At 32.4% G+C, this 23,583-nt stretch overlaps 1 protein-coding gene and 1 long non-coding RNA gene across 3 annotated transcripts in view; one reads left to right on the forward strand and one right to left on the reverse strand.

Annotated features, from left to right (window-relative positions):
* Positions 1–23,583, forward strand: part of LOC122270104 (calcitonin gene-related peptide type 1 receptor-like) — a 264,250-nt gene that overhangs the window by 140,799 nt on the left and 99,868 nt on the right. For both annotated transcript variants that reach the window (XM_087160598.1, XM_087160597.1), the window contains exon 6: positions 5,032–5,123. In XM_087160598.1, coding sequence (XP_087016724.1) covers positions 5,032–5,123 — 92 coding nt within the window. The remainder of the gene's footprint in view (positions 1–5,031; positions 5,124–23,583) is intronic.
* Positions 12,374–17,465, reverse strand: LOC107439250 (uncharacterized). The gene is made up of 3 exons (XR_011636939.2): positions 17,359–17,465; positions 14,961–15,075; positions 12,374–12,580 (listed from the first exon to the last, which is right to left on the reverse strand). It is a non-coding gene; the product is annotated as an uncharacterized LOC107439250 (long non-coding RNA).

The following is a 23,583-nucleotide window of genomic DNA, read 5'->3' on the forward strand; positions in this document are numbered from 1 at the left end:
TATGAACTTTTGTATGCCAAATCGTGAGTAGTACTTCGTTTTTCATTAACGTTAGTGGTGAAGTGATTGCTCATTTTTGTGGATTAACAGTTTGGCGATGGATGGAAAGAACTTTATACAGTGCATGAAGTTGGAAGGTGCGTCCAACTGGACTGACTGGAAATTAGAAATCAACTCTTTATTCGTCCTAAATGATTGTGTTGGAATTCTGGATGGCTCAGTTGTAGAACCGTCGGTACCTGTGAAAGACGCCAGTGCCGAAGCGGTCAGTGAGTACAACAAAGCGCTCGTATCCTTCACAAAGACGAATGCAAAAGCCGCAATAATTATTAGATCAAATGTATCGGCGGGTATTTTAAATCTAATTCGTATGCATGGTAACTCTGCACAGGAAATATGGAAGGAGTTGCTGAACAACTTCGACAAAGTGTCGAGTGTAAAATTGGATACTCTCCTTCAGCAATTTTTCATTTTCAAAATAGAGAAGGATGAAGACGTAATGAAATCTCTCGCACGTTTGCGTACGCTATGGGTCAACTTGCAACGGGAACAGGAGGCGAGCGGCGAAGGGAAGTTGCCTCAAAATCTGCTCATGCCGCGCATATTATCGATTCTTCCGGATGACGAATACAGGGAGTTCAAGTCACAGTGGGACTCGATACCAAAAGCCGAAAAGTCATCCGAGAGACTGATGGAGCAAATAATGATTCGCCTTCAAAGGCAAAGTGTATGCATGAAAGAAGATGCTACAACAGCTTTTGTAACAAGCGGTGCAAGGCACAGTGCCAACGAAGAGAAGAAATGGAGGAAGGGGACAAGGTCCCAGATGGCGAGAAAATCTCAACCTTCAACAGCTACAGGTATGAAACTTAGTAAGGCCAATGATGGTGTGAAAAGTTTTCGTGGCAACTGTTTTCGGTGCAATAAGCCAGGGCACATGGGAAAATTTTGTCCTGATTTTCCAGACAAGCCAAAGATGTCGGGTAATAAAACCGAAACTTTTCTTACTACTCATTGTAGTGCATTTATTTGCCATGATGACAGTAGCCGAAATGTGTGGCTCAAAGACGATGGAGCTACGGCACACATCACAAATTCTGCTGAATATTTCAAGACGTATCGTCATTTTGACAAGCCAGCAGCAAAAATCATAGTTGGTAACAAACAGACAATACCAGCTTATGGCTGCGGAGAAATGTACACGTGCGCAACTGTTGGAACCTTGCAAAAGTCTATTGAGCTGAGTGATGTATTATATGCACCAGATATCGGCAAAAATTTACTATCAGCGTCAAAGGCGATGAAACGAGGAATCTCAAACTTCGGAGATTCGGATGACATGGTTTGTCGTTTCTTTCGTAAAGAAAACCCGGAAAATATACTTTTAGAAGCTCCATGTTCCTCAAGTGGACTCTTTGAATTACGTGCAAAACCGGTCAAGCCAGAAGGAGGTTCTGCTGCTTCAGCTTACCTAGTTGACGATGACGTAACAACACCTTACCCGGATACAACAATGGTGACAACGACAAAGTTGCCACTTTCAGTTTGGCACAGAAGACTCGGGCATCAGGGAGTACAATATGTGAAACAGTACTTGCGCCAAAATGGTATAGACTTCACTGATGATGGACTCTTTTGTGAACCTTGCAGGTATGGTAAACAGTGCCGACGGACTTTCAAATCAAAACGATTTAAAACGAAGGAGTCAGGTGAAATCATACATGCAGATTTACTCGAATCGCCAGTTTTATCAAGAGGTGGAAAGAAGTACATGCTAGTGATCAAAGATGATTATTCCAAATTTCGAAGTGTAGAATTTCTGAGACATAAAGATGAAGCTGTAGATAAGATTAAATCGTTTCTTACTCGGGCTAATAAAGACGGCATAAATGTGAAAGAACTGGTTACAGACGGCGGTCGTGAGTTCGAAAATGCTAAGATGGCTAAACTGACTGATGATGAAGGCATCAAGTTAAGAATCACTATGCCGTATTCGCCAGAACAAAATGGTGCAGTTGAGAGAGAAAACCGCACAATAATGGACTCAGTTCGTACTATGCTCAAAGATACAGGCTTACCACAGTTTTTATGGGCAGAAGCAGCATCGACGGCTGTCTACATTCTTAATCGAACTGGACCAAGTAAAATCACAGGAAAATCTCCATTCGAAGTATGGTTCGGACGCAAGCCGAAAATCGACAAGTTTCGAATTTTTGGATCAACTGCTTTTGTACATGTACCGGATGTACTGGATGTACCTGGACGACAAGGCTGTAAAGGGATATTTGGTTGGATATTGTGATTATGATGGCTATCGTGTTTTCATTCCATCAAAGAATGACACAATCAAGAGCGCCAATGTGGTGTTCAACGAGCAGCAGATAGGTCCCGCTTCCCTGTCTTCAGAAACTACTTCTAGTGCCAGTACATCAACTGCTTTGCAATTTGAAATTTCGGACAGTTCCGACGGTACTGACTTGCTGGAGGAGGGTGAAAATCTTCGCAATGTAGAAGATGAACTATCACAGATGACGACGTATGGATTGCGTGACCGATCAACTACACGCCGCCCACCCAGATTTAACGACTATGAAGTCTACAGCAGCATCCTGAATTTGACAGAACCCCAATCATATGCAGAAGCTATAAAGTCTTCGATGCATGTCAACTGGAAACGAGCCATGGACGAAGAGATGGCTTCGCAAAACAAGCACGGTACGTGGAAACTTGTTGAGCCACCTGAAGGAAGAAAGATTCTTGCAAATCGCTGGGTTTACAAAGTGAAGACTAACCCAGACGGCTCTATCGAAAGATTTAAGGCTCGATTAGTCGCGAAAGGATATACGCAGACGAAGGATATCGACTACGGGGAAACTTTTAGTCCAGTTTGTCGCTACGACACTATTCGAGCTCTGATTGCAACAGCAGCTAAGGAGAAACTAAAATTATTTCAAATTGATGTGGAGACAGCTTTCCTTTATGGTGATTTGACTGAGGATATATACATGTATCAACCCGAAGTATATGATGACGGAAGTGGACGTATATGCAAGATGCTCCGACCTTCGTACGGTCTTAAACAAGCTGGTCGATGTTGGAATGCCAAGTTTACAGACGTGCTAAAGAAATATGGTATGTCCCAAAGCAAATCTGGCCACTGCCTCTTCACTCGTAAAGACTCGGGACACAAGATGCTGATGGCGATTTATGTCGATGATGGTATTGTCGCTGTACAAGACGAAGCATCATTCCTCACCTTTATAAACGAACTTAAGCAACATTTCAACCTTAGAGTGACAACGTTAAATTGTTTTCTTGGTCTACAAGTTGAACAGTTGAAGGACGGCTCAATCTTTTTGCACCAAGAAGCATTTACTAAAAAGATGCTAGAGCGTTATGGGGATGCTACTACGACATCGCGCATTCCGGTGAAGAAGGCAAATCTGAAGGTTGAATATGAACTTCCGAATGCTGATGGGATGATAAAGATCAAGGAGGCAAATCCTCTTAGCAGTCACATTCCATATAGATCAGCAGTAGGTAGCTTGCTTTATTTAGCGATGGGAACCCGACCTGACATTGCTTATGCAGTAAGTTTAGTATCTCGGAAATTGGACAATCCCACAGAAACTGATTGGGAAATTGTGCAGACTACATTCAGGTACCTTCGTACTACCGTTGCACATGGCATTGTATATAGCAGTACAGATGATAGAAGCCTTATGTTGTTTAGTGATGCAGATAACAACAGTTGTGCTGAAACTCGGAGATCTCGCACAGGTGTGATATCTTTTTACGGTGGAGGTGCAATTACTTGGAGAAGTAAATTGCAGGAGGCTATATCTAATTCAACAACAGAAGCAGAGTTTATGGCAGCAGCGGATGCGACAAAAGATCTGATATGGTTAAAGCGCCTGTTTGCCGAGATAGCCAACGACGTCTCATTACCAATCCTCCAGATTGATAATCAAAGTACCATCAAATGCATCAAAAATCCGATGTTTCACGCTCGCACTAAGCACATCGATCAAAGATACAAGTTTGTCCAAGATGAGTTTTCGAAAGGACATTTTGAATTAGGTTACGTCAGAAGTGATGAGCAGCGAGCAGATATTCTGACGAAGGCACTTCCAGCACCTCAGTTTCATGCTCAAAAGATATTACTCGGTGTGACTGCAGTTCTTTGAGTGACAATATTGACTACTGACTGTTTTCATGCTCGAAGGAGGCTGTTATAAATCGAGCATGCTATCAGCGAGCCCCACGCTATATTTGCTTATCTTGTGGAGTTGCACTTTCGTAATCTGGCAACTTCTATTTCTTGTATATTTGAGTTTACTTTTTTCTAATCGTTCTTTTTCCTTTTTATTTCTAAGTTCATATTAAATACTATTTTAAATAGCTGTCACCTTCATTTTGCTAATATTTACAACACAAACGTAATAAAATAAAGAAAGGATTAGGAGCTAAGCTTTCGAATTGTATTATAACAATAACTTTAAATATAACTGTAATAGGATTAGAAAAATTGATGTGACTTGGAGAGTGTGTGTTAATACTGCTATTTAAAGCTCTGTAACCATGAAAAATAAATAAGCCATACTTTAAGTGCCTTGCACTTGAATCACTGCGATGATTTTAAACAATATATATCATCTTGCCGTGAAGATTCATCTGGGCTTTAGAACAAACAAATAACTTAAATATTTTAAAAGTTATAAAGCTTTTTTAAAAATCGCCAATTTGGCGATAATTTTCCACCTAGAGGAAAATTATCAAAATCCCTGATATATGTTCAGTTGGTGCACATTCTTAGGGCCCAGATAAAGCAGCATAAGAGTATGTTTTTAAATATTAATAAATTAGACCACAAAATCTTTTCATTTTCACAAAACAGTGGCTTTTTCTCCGCATTGACGTTTTCCGCCAATTTCAAAATAAACGTAGACAGCGCTGGCTTTAGATAGACTAAACATGACCTGACAGTCTCAAAATCAAAGCATCATTGCTGATATGTGTTTTTCATTACAGGGAATGAGAAGGTTACAGTATTTTCACATCATTACGTATGCAATTTCAATACTCTTCCTGCTTCCAGCACTCCTCATTTTTGCATTTTACAAGTAAGATTTCCATTTAAATAATATTTATTAAAAAGAAGGTTGATTTATGTTATAGAGTTCTTCACTAGATTTACTTAAAGGTAAAATATTCAAGTGTTTTTCTTTACAATTGTCGAATATACCTTTATGTTTTCCAGTTTAATCTTAAAAGTAAAACACATAATATGTTGAAACTTTTTTATAAAGTTGAAATAAGCGATAATTAGTAGTTGAAATTATTATACGGTATTGTAAAAAAAATTACCACTTCAAAATTGCGTTATAAATCTGTAAAAGAGTCAAGTAATATCTATAATAGGCTTTTAAGATATCATAATTTTAAATGAGCCTGGTCTGAAAGTTTTTTTTTCTGAAGAAGTTTCTAAATTTTGGAAATTTTACGTAGTTTTAATTAATGAATACTTTTAAAAGTAATATCAAATCGACTCAATTTGAGTGAAATTTGTGTCCAAACTGATTTTATAATAATAAAGGGTATGCTGATAACATAAAATTATCATTGTTCTTGCGAAAAATTATTCTTTAGCATGGATTCTATAAACAAGGTAGCTATAGTTCTAAACTGAATAACTTTATTTCTGATCTAAGCGAAACTTTATTTTCAAATAAAGTAACTTTATTTTCAAACTAGGTAACTTTATTTTGAATCGCGGTAAGAAACAAACAGGTAAGAATTTATGTCTTAACAGATTTACTTTATTTCTAATACACAAGAAAGCATTTATAGACAATGAAGATTTTTCTCTATAAGTATGTTATTTTTATATAACTTTATTTTAAAACAGGATAACTTTATTTCTAAATAAGACTAACTTCAGCTTTTGTTTGTCTATGGAAAGAACTCCTCTCGCCACAAAGTCTAAGGCCGTCTGTTGCTGTCTTTATTTATAAACAGGGAAACTATATAGCTAAACGGAGATCCTTTATTTTTAAACAGAGTAGCTTTGTATCTAGTTTACCCGTGTTTAATGTGTTGACACTATGACCACTGATCCTTCTATAAAAGATAGTATAAATCCTTTAGAAAATAAAAAATGAAATTCGTGAAGAAATTTTAAGGAAATTATAAAATTTTGAAAACAATATTAAAAAAAAGAACATTTTTATTTAAATGCGAACTTTTGTTTTCGAGAATATGAAATGGGTACGAAGAAAGTGTTGCTTAAAAACAGTCATTACCCACTGACGAAAGAAAACCTTTTTTTCATAATTACGGAAAGTTTGCTCGCCTTTCTAATCCTCGTTTCGTGAATAAAATTCGAAGAAAAACATAAAAAATTTATTTTCTTACTTCTTTACCAAGCTGAGAATAATATAAATATTTCATAAAAGGAGGAGGCATAGAGGAGAAGAAAAAAAGAAAGTTTATTTGTATTAAAACTCACGAAAAACTTGAACAAAACTGAAAAAGACTGAAAATTGAATTTTTGAAGGAAGATATTCGAATAAAGTATTTGGAAGAGCGAAAAGTACTTTTCTTTGTGAAATGTATAAAGGACATTGAAATATACATTTCAAAATAAAAGAAGGTATAATCTTATTGCCTTTATTTGTGAATTAATAAAATATATTCGAGGCTATGTCACTCAAACGGGGAAAAAATAAGCCTATTTTAAGAATTTTTTTATACCGAATAAATACAAATTCCGAAAAGAGTTTTTATTATGCAACTAGATTACTGAAAAAAAACATTATTTTAATGGTTTAGTTATTTATTATATATATATATATATATATATATATATATATATATATATATATATATATATAAGTTCAAAATGAAGAATAAAACAAAGAAAAATTATAGACATATGAAAAAAAGGGGTGGGAAATAATAAGTAAAAAAAAAAAATAACAAACAATATTTTATTTAAAAAAAAAAAAAAAAAAAAAAAAAAAAAAAAAAAAAGTGAAATGTTAATTAAAAAACCGGGAAAAAAAAAAGATATAATCTTTTCTTCAGCCCACACGATTATATCCGCAAAACAGAGTGCTTTCTGATATTGTATCAATAAAGCCAAAGCAAAATATATTAATACAATAGTGTGAGGAGCACTCAAAAAAATTTTTTTTATAAAATAACTACGTAAAAATAGATCATAAAAAGTAAATATAACATGTAAAAACAGATAATAAAATAAAATAAAAAGAAAAAATAAAATTAAAATAAAAAACATTAAAAAGGGGGGACTATAAAGCGAGTAGCAAAATCATAACAACCTACTTGGACAGTTATTTTTCAAGAATGATTTAAAAATGTTTTCGCAGAAAGATTGCCAGATTACAAAATATGAAAACAAAAGATGAAAACAAAAGCGCAAATTGAGTGTAACAAAAGGGTTCTAAAGTGTCGTTCTTACTGCACTGCTAAAGTGATTTGTTATTCTGAGTTTTGATTTGTTAGTTTAACTAACAAATCAAAACTCAGAATAACAAATCACTTTAGCAGTGCAGTAAGAACGACACTTTAGAACCCTTTTGTTACACTCAATTTGCGCTTTTGTTTTCATCTTTTGTTTTCATATTTTGTAATCTGGCAATCTTTCTGCGAAAACATTTTTAAATCATTCTTGAAAAATAACTGTCCAAGTAGGTTGTTATGATTTTGCTACTCGCTTTATAGTCCCCCCTTTTTAATGTTTTTTATTTTAATTTTATTTTTTCTTTTTATTTTATTTTATTATCTGTTTTTACATGTTATATTTACTTTTTATGATCTATTTTTACGTAGTTATTTTATAAAAAAAAATTTTTTTGAGTGCTCCTCACACTATTGTATTAATATATTTTGCTTTGGCTTTATTGATACAATATCAGAAAGCACTCTGTTTTGCGGATATAATCGTGTGGGCTGAAGAAAAGATTATATCTTTTTTTTTTCCGGTTTTTTAATTAACATTTCACTTTTTTTTTTTTTTTTTTTTTTTTTTAAATAAAATATTGTTTGTTATTTTTTTTTTACTTATTATTTCCCACCCCTTTTTTTCATATGTCTATAATTTTTCTTTGTTTTATTCTTCATTTTGAACTTATCTAATGAGTGCTGTTTACTTGCAGCTTAAGCGCAATAAATGTTACTTATTGTTTTTCTTAACTTTCTTAGTGTTTTCTTGTATTTATTTATTTATTATATATATATATATATATATATATATATATATATATATATATGAAGAATAATGAAGAATAAAACAAAGAAAAGTTATAGACATATGAAAAAAAGGGGGTGGGAAATAATAAGTAAAAAAAATAACAAACAACATTTTATTAAAAAAAAAAATGAAATGTTAATTAAAAAACCGGAAAAAAAGCCGGAAAAAAAGATATAATCTTTTCTTCAGCCCACACGATTATATCCGCAAAACAGAGTGCTTTCTGATATTGTATCAATAAAGCCAAAGCAAAATATATTAATACAATAGTGTGAGGAGCACTCAAAAATTTTTTTTATAAAATAACTTTATAATGAAACTTATTGTTTTTCTTAACTTTCTTAGTGTTTTCTTGTATTTATTTATATATATATATATATATATATATATATATATATATATATATATATATATATATATATATGTAGACATCTCATTATCCTCGGTGCTTGTTCTTATAAATCCCACATTGATCCCTAGGGTTGTGAAATGTACTTATAATGAAAAACTTTCAAAACTCAGAAAAACTGACTTTGAACTAAAAAAACTGATTATGTCATTAAAGATATTCAGAAATGAAGTCTACTTCAATTACTCAGTAGCGATAGTATAACAATTTTTTAATATAACATTTCAGCTGTGTTCAATTTTTTATCGTTTTTACAAATGTGTGCTTTTTACATTTCATATTACTCTTATTGCTTTTATTAATATTACAAATTTTTAGTATTTTCATGATGCTTATGTTTCTCACAAAGGGAAAGTGATACGAATAAATTACATTTCTCTTTAAATTATTAGAAAGTATTTTTAAATTTTTGGAAACGGGAAATAATACTACAAAAAGCTTTTACGAATCCTTTTATATTATTTCTTTGTCTAAATTCTTTTTCTTAGTTCTTTACTCAAAACGAAACCCTTTCATATAATTAGTAATTGAAATCCGGCACTGAAGTTCTAAATTTAGATTACGGAATGCAATCATTATCCTAATATGTTTTTCCAGAAAGTAAATATGAAATCCCATGAGAAATTTCTCACAAAATACCCTATTGCAATTGTTATATTATCCCTTGTAACACAAGCGATGAGGACAGCTCGAAAGATTTACTCTCTTTTTATCCCTGACGTATAAAACAATGCACGTTGTTCTCAATTATATTCTGATGCTCTGTCTGCTTTTAAAAATGATTAAATAAAAGACTTCTAATTTTTAACCTTAATATTTATAGTTATTTCTAGCTATTAGACAGACTGCTATATATAAAATAATAATTAAACTCCTGAAAAAAAATATGTTAAATATTTTAATTATTCCACACGTTGTACCCGTTACGCAGAGCGTAGTTCACTAGTTCAGAGAGGGAACCTTCGAATCGACATCCTGCTACTTTGAAAACAAAAGATTCTTTTAATTGCATTTAATTCCAGAATTTTTTTTTCGTCTTACAAAGCATGTGATGATGAAAGATATAAGACTTGCCCTAATAACATATAACTAAAAATAACTTGTAAATTTAAAAATGCACTATTTATCAAACTTCACTGCGAGATAAAAACGAAATGAAATCTTATTTTGAATTTTAATTAAAATAAAATTTCCTTTCGATATTTTAAATTTATTTAACCTTACGACTGTCATGCTGGCAGCATGTTTTTTTCACTGTATAGAAAAATGAGTTAAGCTTTTTTAATCAGATAGGTGTAAGAAATACTTCTCTCAGATATGCTTAACATTATTTTAACACATTACAATGCGGTCTTGTAAGGTTGAAGAACAAAGAGTTAAAGAAGGTCATCGCTGGGATGCCACCATAATCTTTATAAATTTCCTAGCTTTCAAAATTTGTTAAACTTATTTTTTTAATAATTTTTAATCGAATTTTAATTAAATTGAACCAATTACTTAATTTTTGTTAAATTTTATAAAAAGCTAATATGAAATATTTCATTCTTTTCATAACAATCACTGTGACGTCTATTTTTTTTTTATTTCAATACAAATGAAAAACTCATTTATTCACTGTCGAATCGAAAAAAGAAATCTATTTGTAACTCTTTATTTCTCTTACCCCCAAAAATGCTTCAGTTACACTAATTCCCACAGTCTTTTTGGCGATCGACTTCCGCCATATCATTTTCAAATATAATATTGATTAAGGGGATTGTCTTTATTTTTGGTTATGTTATCTTTCGATAAATCGCCAACTATGGATCTCTTCTCATGCTCCTAACTGTCCGTTGGAAACAATTCACTGACTTTGAATTTCGAATTCTTTGCTAATGAACTGGGGAGCTTCGGTCTGTTTGTCTGAACCGCTGAATTTATTTCTTTACTGAAATTCTGGATAAGACAACAAGAAAGATTCTCTTGATTCCTTTTAAGGGACTTTCTTTCTTTATTTTATAATTTTGACATGTCGCCATGTTCATTATAATAACATTTACAGAATAAATCATTTTTTCCAAGACGATTTTATTTATTCTTCGGGGATAAATATTCCTCCATCATATCTAAATTAGAATGTACCGCACCCGGTCAACAATTATACCTAAACTCTACAAAAAAAAACTACATCCACTATTGAAAAAAATTTGGACACGACAGTAAGATACTTTCAGGATTACAGTGGGATTCAAACCTGCTACTTCATTCCTGTAGAGAGAAGGAGAGAGAGGGTGCCGGAACAGTGGAAATGTCCGACCATAGTTTGACCGCAATTCCTCAATTTACGAACTTTTGTGCTCTAATTCATGGACAAATCATATGCTTATTTAAGGTTGCAGAGCGGATAGTATACAAAATAGAGAAGGACATCACAAACATACATCCAGGTGTCACTGTGGGATTCGAGCCCACTACCTTCATACTATCCAAGTCAAAATTCTTGATGATCGCATGAAGAAAAAAAATGGATGGTTTCAGTGCGACTCATGATGGTTCAACATTATTTGATGGTTACTATCATCCAACCTTTTCCATTATACGTTCATCATTAGCCGTCTATGGTTTTTGGTATGCCCTCAAACTTCCATCATTCCATGATGGAAAATGTTACTTTAATATTATGATGGTTAACCATCAAGAGAAGTTTGATTCGCATGGACCAACAATCCATAATAGTTTCATCTATACATTTCCATGATTGTTTAAAAGGAATTTTTATTGATTCTCAGGAATATAGCATCAAAACAAGTTGGTTTTTTTTAATATTAGCCATCATAAATCCGTCAGAATTCCTATATTGGAGTGATGATGGTTCATGATTGCTCCAACATTTGATTTCTTGGATACTATGATGGAAATTTCTCATGGTTCCACATGAACAAACCATCAAAACAAGTTGCTATTCTTAGGTTGAACCATCATAAATCAGTCCGAATTCATACATTAGGGTGATGGTTACTTACGTTGTTTACCATCAAAAACCATAATGGTTCATGATGGAGTTGTTGATGGTTACCCTCAGGATTATATTGGTCCATCAATAAAAAAGCATTAAAAATTTTGACTTGGGTACAGAGTGTTCGAGGGATCGGTGAAGCCATCTCAATTTATTGTACAGAATACCTACAAAATTATTTATGTTTTTACTAATAACAAATGAGTTGTTGAAAAACAGATTAGAAACAAAATAGTTTATTGCATCTTTTCAAACTTTTGTATAATCGCAGAAATTTCGGGAACCCATTCTGTCGTATGCAATGCTTTAAAGGTAGGTAGGAACTTCATTTATGTTGCTCTAGAGCTGCCAATGAGCTATTGGCGACGTTCTGAGAAGCAACTCTGAGGATGATCAGAAAATATACCATCGCAATTTTGATCCTCTGGAGAGATGACTCCCCTGCTTGGTAGCCCGATGACCTGCGCGCGAAGTCGAGCACTTTACGGTAGTACAGTTTAGCGAGAACTGATACCGCATACCCTGGGTCCCTGCGCAGGCTGATCAGAGTGGTAACCCACCCGCTTACTGACCGCTGCCAGTGATGTTAGATTTCGGTGTTCCACTGGAAACAGTGTCCTCACGATCAGTCCACTGCAGGACTGTACCACCTGAAAGGACCACATAAGTTACAATTGTATAAGAAAGACAAATATTTGTTTTAAAATTCAAAGTTTATTTCACAATGATTTTCATGCTGCGTACTATTAGCAGTTTTGGTGTCCTTGTTTAGATTTTGTTTGCCTAATTCCCTCTGTGTTGGCACACCAGCAGAACAGAATTCCATCCTTGTTTGGTCTGCACTGCTCTTTAGCATAATCACCATTTGGCGCGCATCTTGGCATGAAAGCGCTTTTGTCACCTGTCAATAAGAATGTGAAGTTAGAAAAGCATTGATCCTATCCGGTAGTAAATATCGATGTTTTGTTGTTAAAGCTACAGATTTTTGAAAGTAAAAATTATTCAAGTACAGTTAGCAAAAAAAGAAAAATATTAACACCATGAATAATTTTTGATTTAATGATTGGATATTCAAGTATTAAAACTCAATCTAAATAGTCTTAGGGCCTAACTTTAAATATGTTAATTAACAGGAACTTAATGGCCGAGATAGCCTGGTTATCAGGGCGCTGGACTCACGTTCGTTTGGACGGAATTTTAAATCCAGCCGGTCGAAGACTCCCTATCTATTAAATGCACGCTAAATCTGTCAGGTTACTAAGTCCTCCAAGTTTCTGTAACAAAGCGATACCTCTGAGGGTTCTGAATTGGAAATGGATCGCTCTCAGGTTCGGGTGGATGTATGAATAGGTTCCCCTTACAAACGGGTGTGGCAAAAGTCAAATTCTTGGCCATAGATAGTGCCAGTGGAAACAGGAACAATCGCACCCCCTTTGCCTTAATTACCAACTACAACAACAACAACTGAAACAAATTATGCGTTAAGTTACGAAATGAGACACAAAAATTTACTTTCTCAGAATAAACATACCTTTTTTCGACAAATTCGAATTAAGGGAAGCCGCAATCTGGAAAATATGGTTCTTATAATTTAGGAGAGTAGATGAAAGTTTGAACCCCTTAATGTTAATTTTTCTTCCACGTATTTCACATATTAATTGAAAACCTTTATTTATAAAACTTTTATTTATGTTTATTTATGGAAAGTATGTTTCGTGTTTGATTTTGTAACTTAAAACATCGTCTACACTAATTTTATTTTATAACCGTCGTTGAACAGTCGACTCAATTCTGTTTTTACGATTACCCATGGTCAACTCCTTAACCTTGTCATTTTGAACCCAATCCAGAAGACAAGGGAACTCCAGGATCAAGCATTGGGCGAAATATACCTTCGTGGAGAATTTTTTGAGGGAACTAACCGGCATTTTCGTTACATGGAGAGGAAAACAACGAAAACCAACTGAGCCACCAAAGCTCCGTCTATATCCGTATATTTGATGTCACCTCCTTAAACTATTAAAATTGAGTCCTAGAACGTGAAGATCCAATTGTCAGATAAAAAGTTATTGAGGGCCCGTTACTTTTATATACAATACCCGTTACTTTTATTTTTAAAATCCTGATAACAAATATCAAATGCACCAAAATGACGTTACTTTCCAGTCCCTAATATTTTCTCGTATTCAGAAAGATTCAATCTTTACATAAATGAAGAGTTGAATTCTGGATAAGTTTTATTTGAGTAAATTTGAATACATTAATTTTAAACAAAGATGTTTGCACAATGAAAGAGAAAAAGAAAAGGATTGTTTTTACAAAAGAGTGAAAAACCTTTGAATACCAAAATTTATTGCTATTATAACATACATGCAGAACTATTTCTTTTCTGGGGTAAATTAAATAGTGATGAATAGTTCTTGATCAAAAATAGTTAATGTTTACTTTACTTTTTAAGATATCTACGAATGATTTCACTGCCAGATTCTTTTTTTCCCCTTTTAGTACTTCTACTTTTTTTCTCTTTATACTTGATCTTACCTGATTCGGGTGTGGAGATTCCGATACCCGAATGATTTTCTGATTCTCCGTTAGGCTATAGATTAAAAAAATCTATAGCCTAACGGAGGATCCGAAAATGATATTCTAAGATAATGAAAATGATAAGCTAAACTATAAATATCAAAAAAATGATATTTATAGTTTACTTTATTTCTGTTTGAATGTTCAAGAGTATATAGAACGTATAAGTTTACATGCATACATAATACACTCGTCTGCTCCTTTGAAAATAATATTTAAGGCAAAAAAACATGAATGCATCGTATCATAAAATGAAATGATTGATCGCCTTCTTCCTACCACTCCTTACGTGGCAGATAAGTGAGGGTATTAAGTATTCACTCGAGAGAATAGGAAAGCTGAAAATGGAAAATTATTCGGACATTAAACGTTATTTCATGTGACGACAAAGTCTTCGGACAACAGTCAAAAGAAAATTTTCATTTAAACAATATAACTGAAAATGATCCCTATATTATGCAACTTAAAAATTAAAACTACTTTTTCGAATATGTTACCTAATGATAAAGCCATTAAAAGATTGATTTAGAAAAACTGGTTTAGGTTTACAGAACGCAAGCATCCATTTCAAATATTTTGTTTATCTCAAAAAAAAAAAAAAAATATATATATATATATATATATATATATATATATATATATATATATATATATATATATATATATATATATATATATATTTCTTTTAAATCACTTACCCGATTGTCTAACCATTTGTTGTTGAATTCTGCATGCTGATGGCTGACCAGCAAAAGCGACAGCAAAGACGCTGAGAACAAGTAAAATGATAAAAGTCTTCATCTTCTCTTTCCTCTATCATGAAACAAAAGAAAGTAGTTAATAATTTGATAGCAAATGATAGGATTTTTTTTCTCTATATTACGAGGATCTCTCACCTGCTCGCCAACTTTAACAATTGTTACAATTATTTTCTTTTTGTTTCCTGACGATGTTACTTCAAAATTAAAAAAATATTCAATTGGATGCATGTGACGTCACGCATGCGTGTTGAAACTGATTGGTTGCCATTTGTTTATGCCATAATTCAGCAGCCATTCGGAATCGTCACCCAGACATGACGTCGCTTTCAGGAATCTGATCAAAAAATTAATTCAGCTTTTAACACGCAACCAGCTTAACTGGTTTGTTGACAGTCAGTTGCTTATAGATAACCAGCTGATTGCAGCGGTCTTCTTCATCTCGAGTTGCAAGTGTTTGTTTTCAAAACATAGTTTAAAAGTTAATTATTGTCCCGCATTTCTATATGTTTTGAACTTATAAATGAAATACATTTCTTAGGGCATCATAGTTTACATAATTTTTTGTTGTGAATCGATAAGAAATGGATGATAAAAAAGGGAAAAGAGGAAGAAAATCAAAAATTATATAGAACTGATGGAATAAAAGCAAAAAGAAGTATGAAGATCGCTGTTTTTAAAATTAAATGAACATGTTAAATGAGTAAACCATTATTTATGAACAATTTAAACTTATTCGAAATTTTGTGAGATTTTTTAGAGCTAATAGATTGAACGATATGATTACAATATTGCAGAATAATAAATTTTTCACACTAATCCGAAATTCTCGAGATTTCTCTCAGATGTAGTTCAGAATGCATAAATCATTCATCGAAAAAATCATTTGAAATTATCTGAAATTTGTAAGATTTTTTTTAGAAACATTACATTGAAAGACTGCAAAAAAATAAATCATTCGGGAGTTTGTTTAGGTCATGTTGATCTAAAGATTGTAAAAAATTGGATTGATCCAAAATGTGTTAGTTTTTTTATTCATGCAGTTGGTACAAGAATTGCATAATAGCAACAACAAAAAATTTCGCGGATCCGAAATTCTTGACATTTTAATCTAGTTCATAGGAATATTGTATAGTAAAAAAATAATTCACACTAATCCGAAATTTATGAGATTCTTTTTATATCTATTTAATTGAAAGATACGATTGTACATTGAAAAAATAAAATTCTCTGATCCAAAATCATTCATAAAAACGCAACGATGAAATGTTTTAAAGAATTAAAGAATGGGCTATTAGCAGGTTTATTTGTTAAAAAAACAGACTATTAGTAAATATGTAAAACATTTAATAAACAAAACAAAAAAAAAAGGAAAAAATGAGAAAACGATTGAAGTTAAAAGAAAAAGGGGGGAAATAAAGAATTAAAGAAAATGGGGAAGAATTGAAGAAATGATTAAAATTATAGAAAGCATGAAGAAAAAGAATCGAAAAAAAAAACAGATGAAATAAAAAAAAATGGAAAAAAATTTAGAAACGATTGAAATTAAAGAAAATGGGAAAGAATTGAAGAAATGATTGAAATTAAAGGAAATATGAAAGAAGGGGAGAAAAGTTGAAATTTTAAAAAAAAGGAAAAATTTTGAAACGATTGAAATTAAAACAAATAGAGAAAAAATAGAAAAATGATTAAAATTACAAGAAATGAATAGAAAAAAGGAAAAAAAGGATAGAAATTTACGAAAATGAAAAAATGATTGAAAATAACGACTAAAAATAATAATTAATGGATAACATTATGATAAGTCATTTTTGATTTTACATCAAAAAGTTTCTCTTCATTATTTCCAGATAGGTAGCTTACGGTTCTATAAAGAACAACACATTGCACACAAATATCATATTACCTTCATGTAAACCGTGTTATTTAAGAAAAAAACTATTTTATCTAAAAACATTCCCCTGAAGAATTTTAAATTGTGAGCCTCTAGACTCTTAAATTAAGCAATTTCAGCTTTACTTGTGAGAAAAGAGGGCGATTTTTGAAAATAAACAGATTTATATTTAATAAGAATCAACTCGGAAAGAAGAGAAAAATTACATAAATTTTGATGAGAATTTATCTATTATTATTTTATGTAAAAGATTAAAAATGTGAAAAAAACATGTTTTAATAACTTTAATCTGTACAAAAAGAAACTCTCTAATATTTAAAAATAAGGAACAAGAAGAGGGCTTAAAGTAAATATGTTAAGTTTAGTAAATTAGAACAATAAATACGCTCAAGATATGTCAGATAAGCAAAATATTGTTAAAAGAATATTTCGTTTGAAACCTACCTTTGTTAGACGAACAGAATAACTGACAAACAAATCTAGTGGTGAACAATATCTTCTCGACTTGTGATTTTATACCATTTCTTACACTTCTAAAACAAACATTAATTCATTTCATAATCATTTTATCTGTTACAATCGTAGCAGAAAAAAACAACTCCTTCAGCAGTTAAATTATTAAATCACTCTTAAAGTGTGATCATTTATTTTTCTAGCCGCACTGAATGTTTATCCATATGTCTTTGACGGCAATTGGGATTAAAAGTAATTTGTATTATCAGATCTGACATTTTTTATAAAGTTTATAAGGCTGAATATGATGTTATTGTATTTGCTCACATACCCAGAATAAAACACTTTTACGCTTATTTTATTTAAGAAATGTCTGATTGAGTTTATTTTCGCATCAAATTCCATAAGTTGAAAAAACCATTACTGGATTTGTAAACTAACAGTTTAATAACCGTCGTTGAACAGCCGTCCCAATTTTGAGTTTACGCCTACCAAAGTTCAACTCCGCAGACCAGTAATTTTGAACCCAATCTAGAAGACAAGGGAATTGCTGGATCAATTATTGAGAAAAATCCACGGACCTTTTGATGATCTCACCCGCATTTGCATAACATGAAGAGGAAAACCCCGAAAACCTCCCACGGCTAGCCTGACGACAACTGGAATTGTATATTTGTTTAAAAAATTTCGACATAGCGATTTTTCGACATAACAAGTTCAGAGCTAAATATATTCTAAACAATGGAAAAGTAAATTCTAAAATAGTACTCTAAAAAATAGAGTCATTGAACGTAGGAATAACTACTTATAATTCTGTATGTAATGTTAGATGACTATAAATATAAATACGGCAATGATATTTTTTTTAAAGTAAGACAGAAATAATTATGCATTAAATAGAAAAGAATTGGCTTATAATAAACACTTACATTTTTATTTTTCCGAATTTTTTTCCAAATTTTTAAATGTCTAATATTCTCTATCAGCGAAATAACTTGGATCATCGCTGGACCATTAAGCATAAATCGTGAATAAACACAGGTTCAAAGGACTGTTATTTTTCCGATATTGGCCCTATATTGAATTGCACAATCCATGCGATAATTCACAGCAACTTTACAACCAATACTGTCACTATATAAAATTGTCAGAATAACTTCATATTTTATATTCATAATTCAGCCAATAAAAGACCTACTTTGGCCAATTATATTCCTTTCCAGGAGCAAATATTTCATACTTTATTTTATAACCGTCGTTGAGCAACCGACCTAATTCTTGGGTCTACAATCACCAATGTTCAACTCCGCTGCTTTGTCATTTTGAACCCAATCCAGAAGACAGGGAAATTCCTGGATCAAGTAGAGGGAGAAATTTGTCTTCGTGGAGGACGTTTAGACGAAACCAACTCGCATTTGCATTACATAGAGAGGCAAACAACGAAAACTTCCCATTTTTACCCTTATGGCAAGGGGACCCAAACTCATGATCCATCTGCCACTGAGGATATTTTTATGTCAGAACTGTGGTTGGTGCGAGCTGGATGTGGAGTTCGTTTCGACAGGCCATCGCTGGGATTCGAATCCGGTTCACCTCATTGGAAGGCAGACGTTCTATCCCCTGAGCTACCACTGCTCTATGAGCAATATTTTAAAAAAATGAAGGCATCTCAATATTGGCTCCTCTGTGCTTGTTCTTATAAGACCCATATTGATCTCAACTGGGGCCAAGATGAAATTATTGCTAAGATTGTGAAACGCACTTATAATGAAAAACTGACTTTGAACTAAAAAAACTGATTATGTCATTAAAGATATTCGGAAATGAAGTCTACTTCAATTAAGCAGAAGGGATAGTATGACAGTTTTTTATATAAGCTCCTCTAGCTTAACAATTCAATTGTGCTCAATTTTTTTTTTTAATCATTTTTAGAAATTTTTGTTTTTTACATTCCATATTACTCTCGTTGCTTTTTTTAATATTACAAGTTTTTAGAATTTTCATGATACTTATGTTTCTCGTAAAGGGAAAGTGATACTAAATAAATTACATTTCGTTTTAAATAATTAGAAAGTATTTTTAAATTTTTGGGAAACGGAAATAATACTATAAAAGGCTTTTGCAAATCTTTTTATATTATTTCTTTGTCTAAATAATATTTCTTAGCTCTTTATTCAGAACGAAACCCTCTCACATAATTAGTAACTGAAAGCCGGCACAACAGCTCTAAATGTAGATTACGGAATGCAATAATTATCCTAATAAGTTTTTCCAGAAAGGAAATATGAAATCCCATGAGAAACTTTCTCCCAAAATACCCTATAGTAATTGTCATATTATTCCTTGTAACATATGCGATGAGGAATGCTTGAAAGATTTCCTCTTTTTAAATCCCGAACATATAAAACGATGCACGCTGTTCTTAATTATAGTCTGATTCTCTGTTTGATATTAAAAATGATTAAATAAAAGATTTCTTATTTTTCACCCATAATATTTATAGTTATTACTAGCTCTTAGCCAGACTGCTTACATATATATATATATATATATATATATATATATATATATATATATATATATATATATATATATATATATATATATATATATATATATATATATATATATATATATATATATATATATATATATATATATATATATATATATATATATACATACATACATACATACATACATACATACATACATACATACATACATACATACATACATACATACATACATAAATATTTTAATTATTCCACACGTTGTACCCGTTACGAAGAGCCTAGTTCAGAGAGGAGACCTTCGGATCGACATCCTGCTACTCTGAAAACAAAAGATTTTTTGAATTGCATTTAATTCCAGAATTTCTTTCCGTCTTATAAAGCGCGTGGTGATGAAAAATATAAAACTTGCCCTAATATTGACAAAGAACATATTATTAAAAATAACGATAACTTCAAACAAAACTTAGAAGCCAAACAGTTTATTACATCTTTTCAAACTTTTGTATAATCGCAGAAAATTCGAGAACCTATTCTTCCCTATGCAATTTTTTAAAGATGGGTAAGTAGGTACTTTATTTACGTTGCTCCAGAGCTGCACAATAGGCTATTGGCGACGGTCTGGGAAACAAACTTGTGGATGATCAGAAAGCATACCATCGCCATTTTAATCCTCTGCAGAGGGGATTGCTTCCCGGATTGGTAGCCCGACGACCTGCGCGTAAAATCGAGCGCTTTGCGGTACTTTTTTCTTTCCTCCAAGCCCTGGGCATGTACCTAGGTTATGAAAAACCCTTAACCATATAGCCCAAGACTTGGCCACTAATCCCGCTCCACTCCAGCCTATATGACATGATATTAAAAAAAAAAAAATTTACTGAAAATGTGGAATTTAAGAAAAAGTAAGACCAAAAAAAATATGCATGTGAAACGGGAAATTATTAAAAAGAAATGAATAAAATAAATTAATAAGAAAGAAAGTGAAAAAAAAATATAGCGTTAAAAAAAAAACTAATAGAGATGAAAGTATTACTAGATACAGAGAAATCTTAATAAACAAAAATATATATGTCTTTTTAGTAGGGATGTGTATAGACTTGATTGGATTGACGTAGCTCTTTTAGTTCGTGCAAGTAAGTTGGGCAGGAAGGTGAGGAGGCTCTGTGATTACAGTCCAGATTTAAATTGGAGTCTTGGTTGGATGAGTACAGTTTATGCAGAATTCTGTGCAATTTTCGATACTGTGACCTTTGTATCCGCACTTCTCGCAATAACAGTAAGACTCAATACGTGTGTTTTGGTGATGATCTATTGTCTGGCATTTTCTGCACCTTAATAAAACCAGTCTTTTTTTAATTGTGCAACGTTGTAGACCAGCGTAGAAATAATTATGATTCAAAAGCTTGATGGAGAGTTTTCTGTTGACTCTTATGATGATGTATCTCTTAGAATTATCTCTTTTATGTGGGATTTCTTTGGTCAGTTTGATGATATCATAGGCAGGGTCGAAATCGCCATTGATTTTTATCAAGTCAATAATCTCAGTTTCTGTGAATGTGACAGGTGTGTTAAGAAGAATTAGGGAGAACAACTTTACGTCTTTGTCGTGATATTGGATGCCTGTCTTTTGTAAGGTTGAGAAGACCGTTTCTTTATGTTGATTGTTATGAAACTTTAGTTCTAGCATCTTGCTGTTTCTATGGACTTTTTTCACGGGCAGTTTAGGTTCTTCCTGCATCAGCCTTTCCACAATATCAGTTGTGGAGCAGTCTTCCTGTGGTTTTACTATTATTGGTTTTGGTGGTATTATTACTCGTGGAACATCAACATTGAAAGAGGTGGTATTTTCTAATTTTTCGAGTCTTGCGTTGATGGTCTTTAGATTCTCTTCAATCTGATTTAGTGGGTTTGAGGAGTGAACATTTAATGAAAAGTCATCAAGTTTTATTCGTATGTAGTCAATTTTCTTGTCCAAAGATGTTTGGAAGTTTCTAGAGTTTACCAAGTCATGAGTTTTTTGTTCCGAAGTCATCTTCCTTATTTGTTGAATTACGTTGATACAAGCAGATCGTGGTTCTTGCGGAAGGAATATTTCCTTATGATTGCTGTAGTTGATGTTTTTCTCTATTATTTGTAGAAGGCGTTCTATATCCGTTTTAGTCTGTGACATGATGGAGGTATTTTTGTTGGTAGAAGTTGGAGTATCACTGATGATGCAGTCGTTGGCTACCGGAAAGTATGTTCATAGACAGAAGTGAGATCAACGATTACTGAAGGTGATGTATTAGTATCAGGACATTGTATGGTTTTATTATCTTTTCGATGAGAATTTTTTGATCTGGAAGGAGTTTCTGTGAGTGAGATATTATAGTCAACTCTTTTAAAGCTTTGTGTAACTCTACGTTGGGATCTTGTTGATCTTGCAGGATTTTGAAAATTGTCTGTAACTCGTGAATTAGCCATGAAAGAAGGTAGTCAATATGTAAGCAGAAAGGGTAAACAGAGGGCTTTAAAAACGTTAGTTAATGTAAAAATACAAATTAAAAAGAGTGGCAATGGTGAGTCAAAGCCTGGCCCCTGAGAAAACCCAGAGTAGAAGTTAATTGAGAACCGATGCTCCATTGAAAAGGTATGTCACCGCCAGAAAAAAGAGGTGTGGGAGGATAAATGCGTATTAGATGTGCTGAAAACCTGATAGAATGCAGGAAACAATGAAGGCGGAGCTAGGCAGAGTGAGGAAACTTAATTGGTTGAAGCAGAATGATCAGTCATTAATGGATACACTGGCGATGGCATACAAGTACTAAAAGTTGCCTAATGAAAATTTAACTAGAAACATATATGATAATTTAAGACAGTTAACTATATATCAAATTTAGTGCTAAATAAATAAGATGCAATAGTAGATAACAACTGGTACGAGGCCGTGAAAAGTTATATCAATAAATGTACGAATAAAGAGAGGATAGGCCATCGCTATGTTAGCAAGCAATTTCTAAGTGCTTAAAATGGTGAGAGTAAACAAACCGAAGTATTAATAAGTACTGCTGCAGATGAGTTGACCTGGGTATTCCATTGGCTGTTAGTATCCAAAATCTTCTGGTTGGCTGATGCAAAATATTGCTAGATGGCCTTAAGCTATATATGAGTATGTAAATCTAACTTGAGCTTTGTTATTTGAGAAAAAACATTGTAAAAATGCAAAGAAAAATCAAAATAAAGCACTCGGAGACAATATTGACAGTAATATAATGATACATAATTTAAAAAAACACTTAGAGATAAATAAAAGGGCCCTAATCTATGTAAAAAGAAATAAAAATGAAGATAAGACAGCAAATGTCTGATAGAATCAATATAATAAAGGTTTGTAAACAATGACTCTGGTATTAACTTAAAAACAGCATGGAATAGGAAAAGCTATTAAAATGAATAATGTCGATTATAAATTTAATTGATTAAAGAATTATGGATATGGCGTGATTTAAAGCACTTAACTGTGTTTGCGATCATAGAGATTGTTTATATTTTGTTATGGAGAATAGAACACCATTAACATGGGAAAGTGATGTCTCTTTGAAATTTAATATAAAGTCAAAGGATGGGTGAAAAATTAAAAACAGGGTGGCGGACAATTGAAAACATTTGGGGAAACAACATATAAAAAATTTCAATAGAAATAAAAACGTTAAGATAAGAATTT

This window comes from Parasteatoda tepidariorum, chromosome 4, assembly GCF_982258835.1.
Source record: "Parasteatoda tepidariorum strain Cologne lab strain chromosome 4, Ptep-v5.0, whole genome shotgun sequence".
NCBI lineage: Eukaryota > Metazoa > Arthropoda > Arachnida > Araneae > Theridiidae > Parasteatoda > Parasteatoda tepidariorum.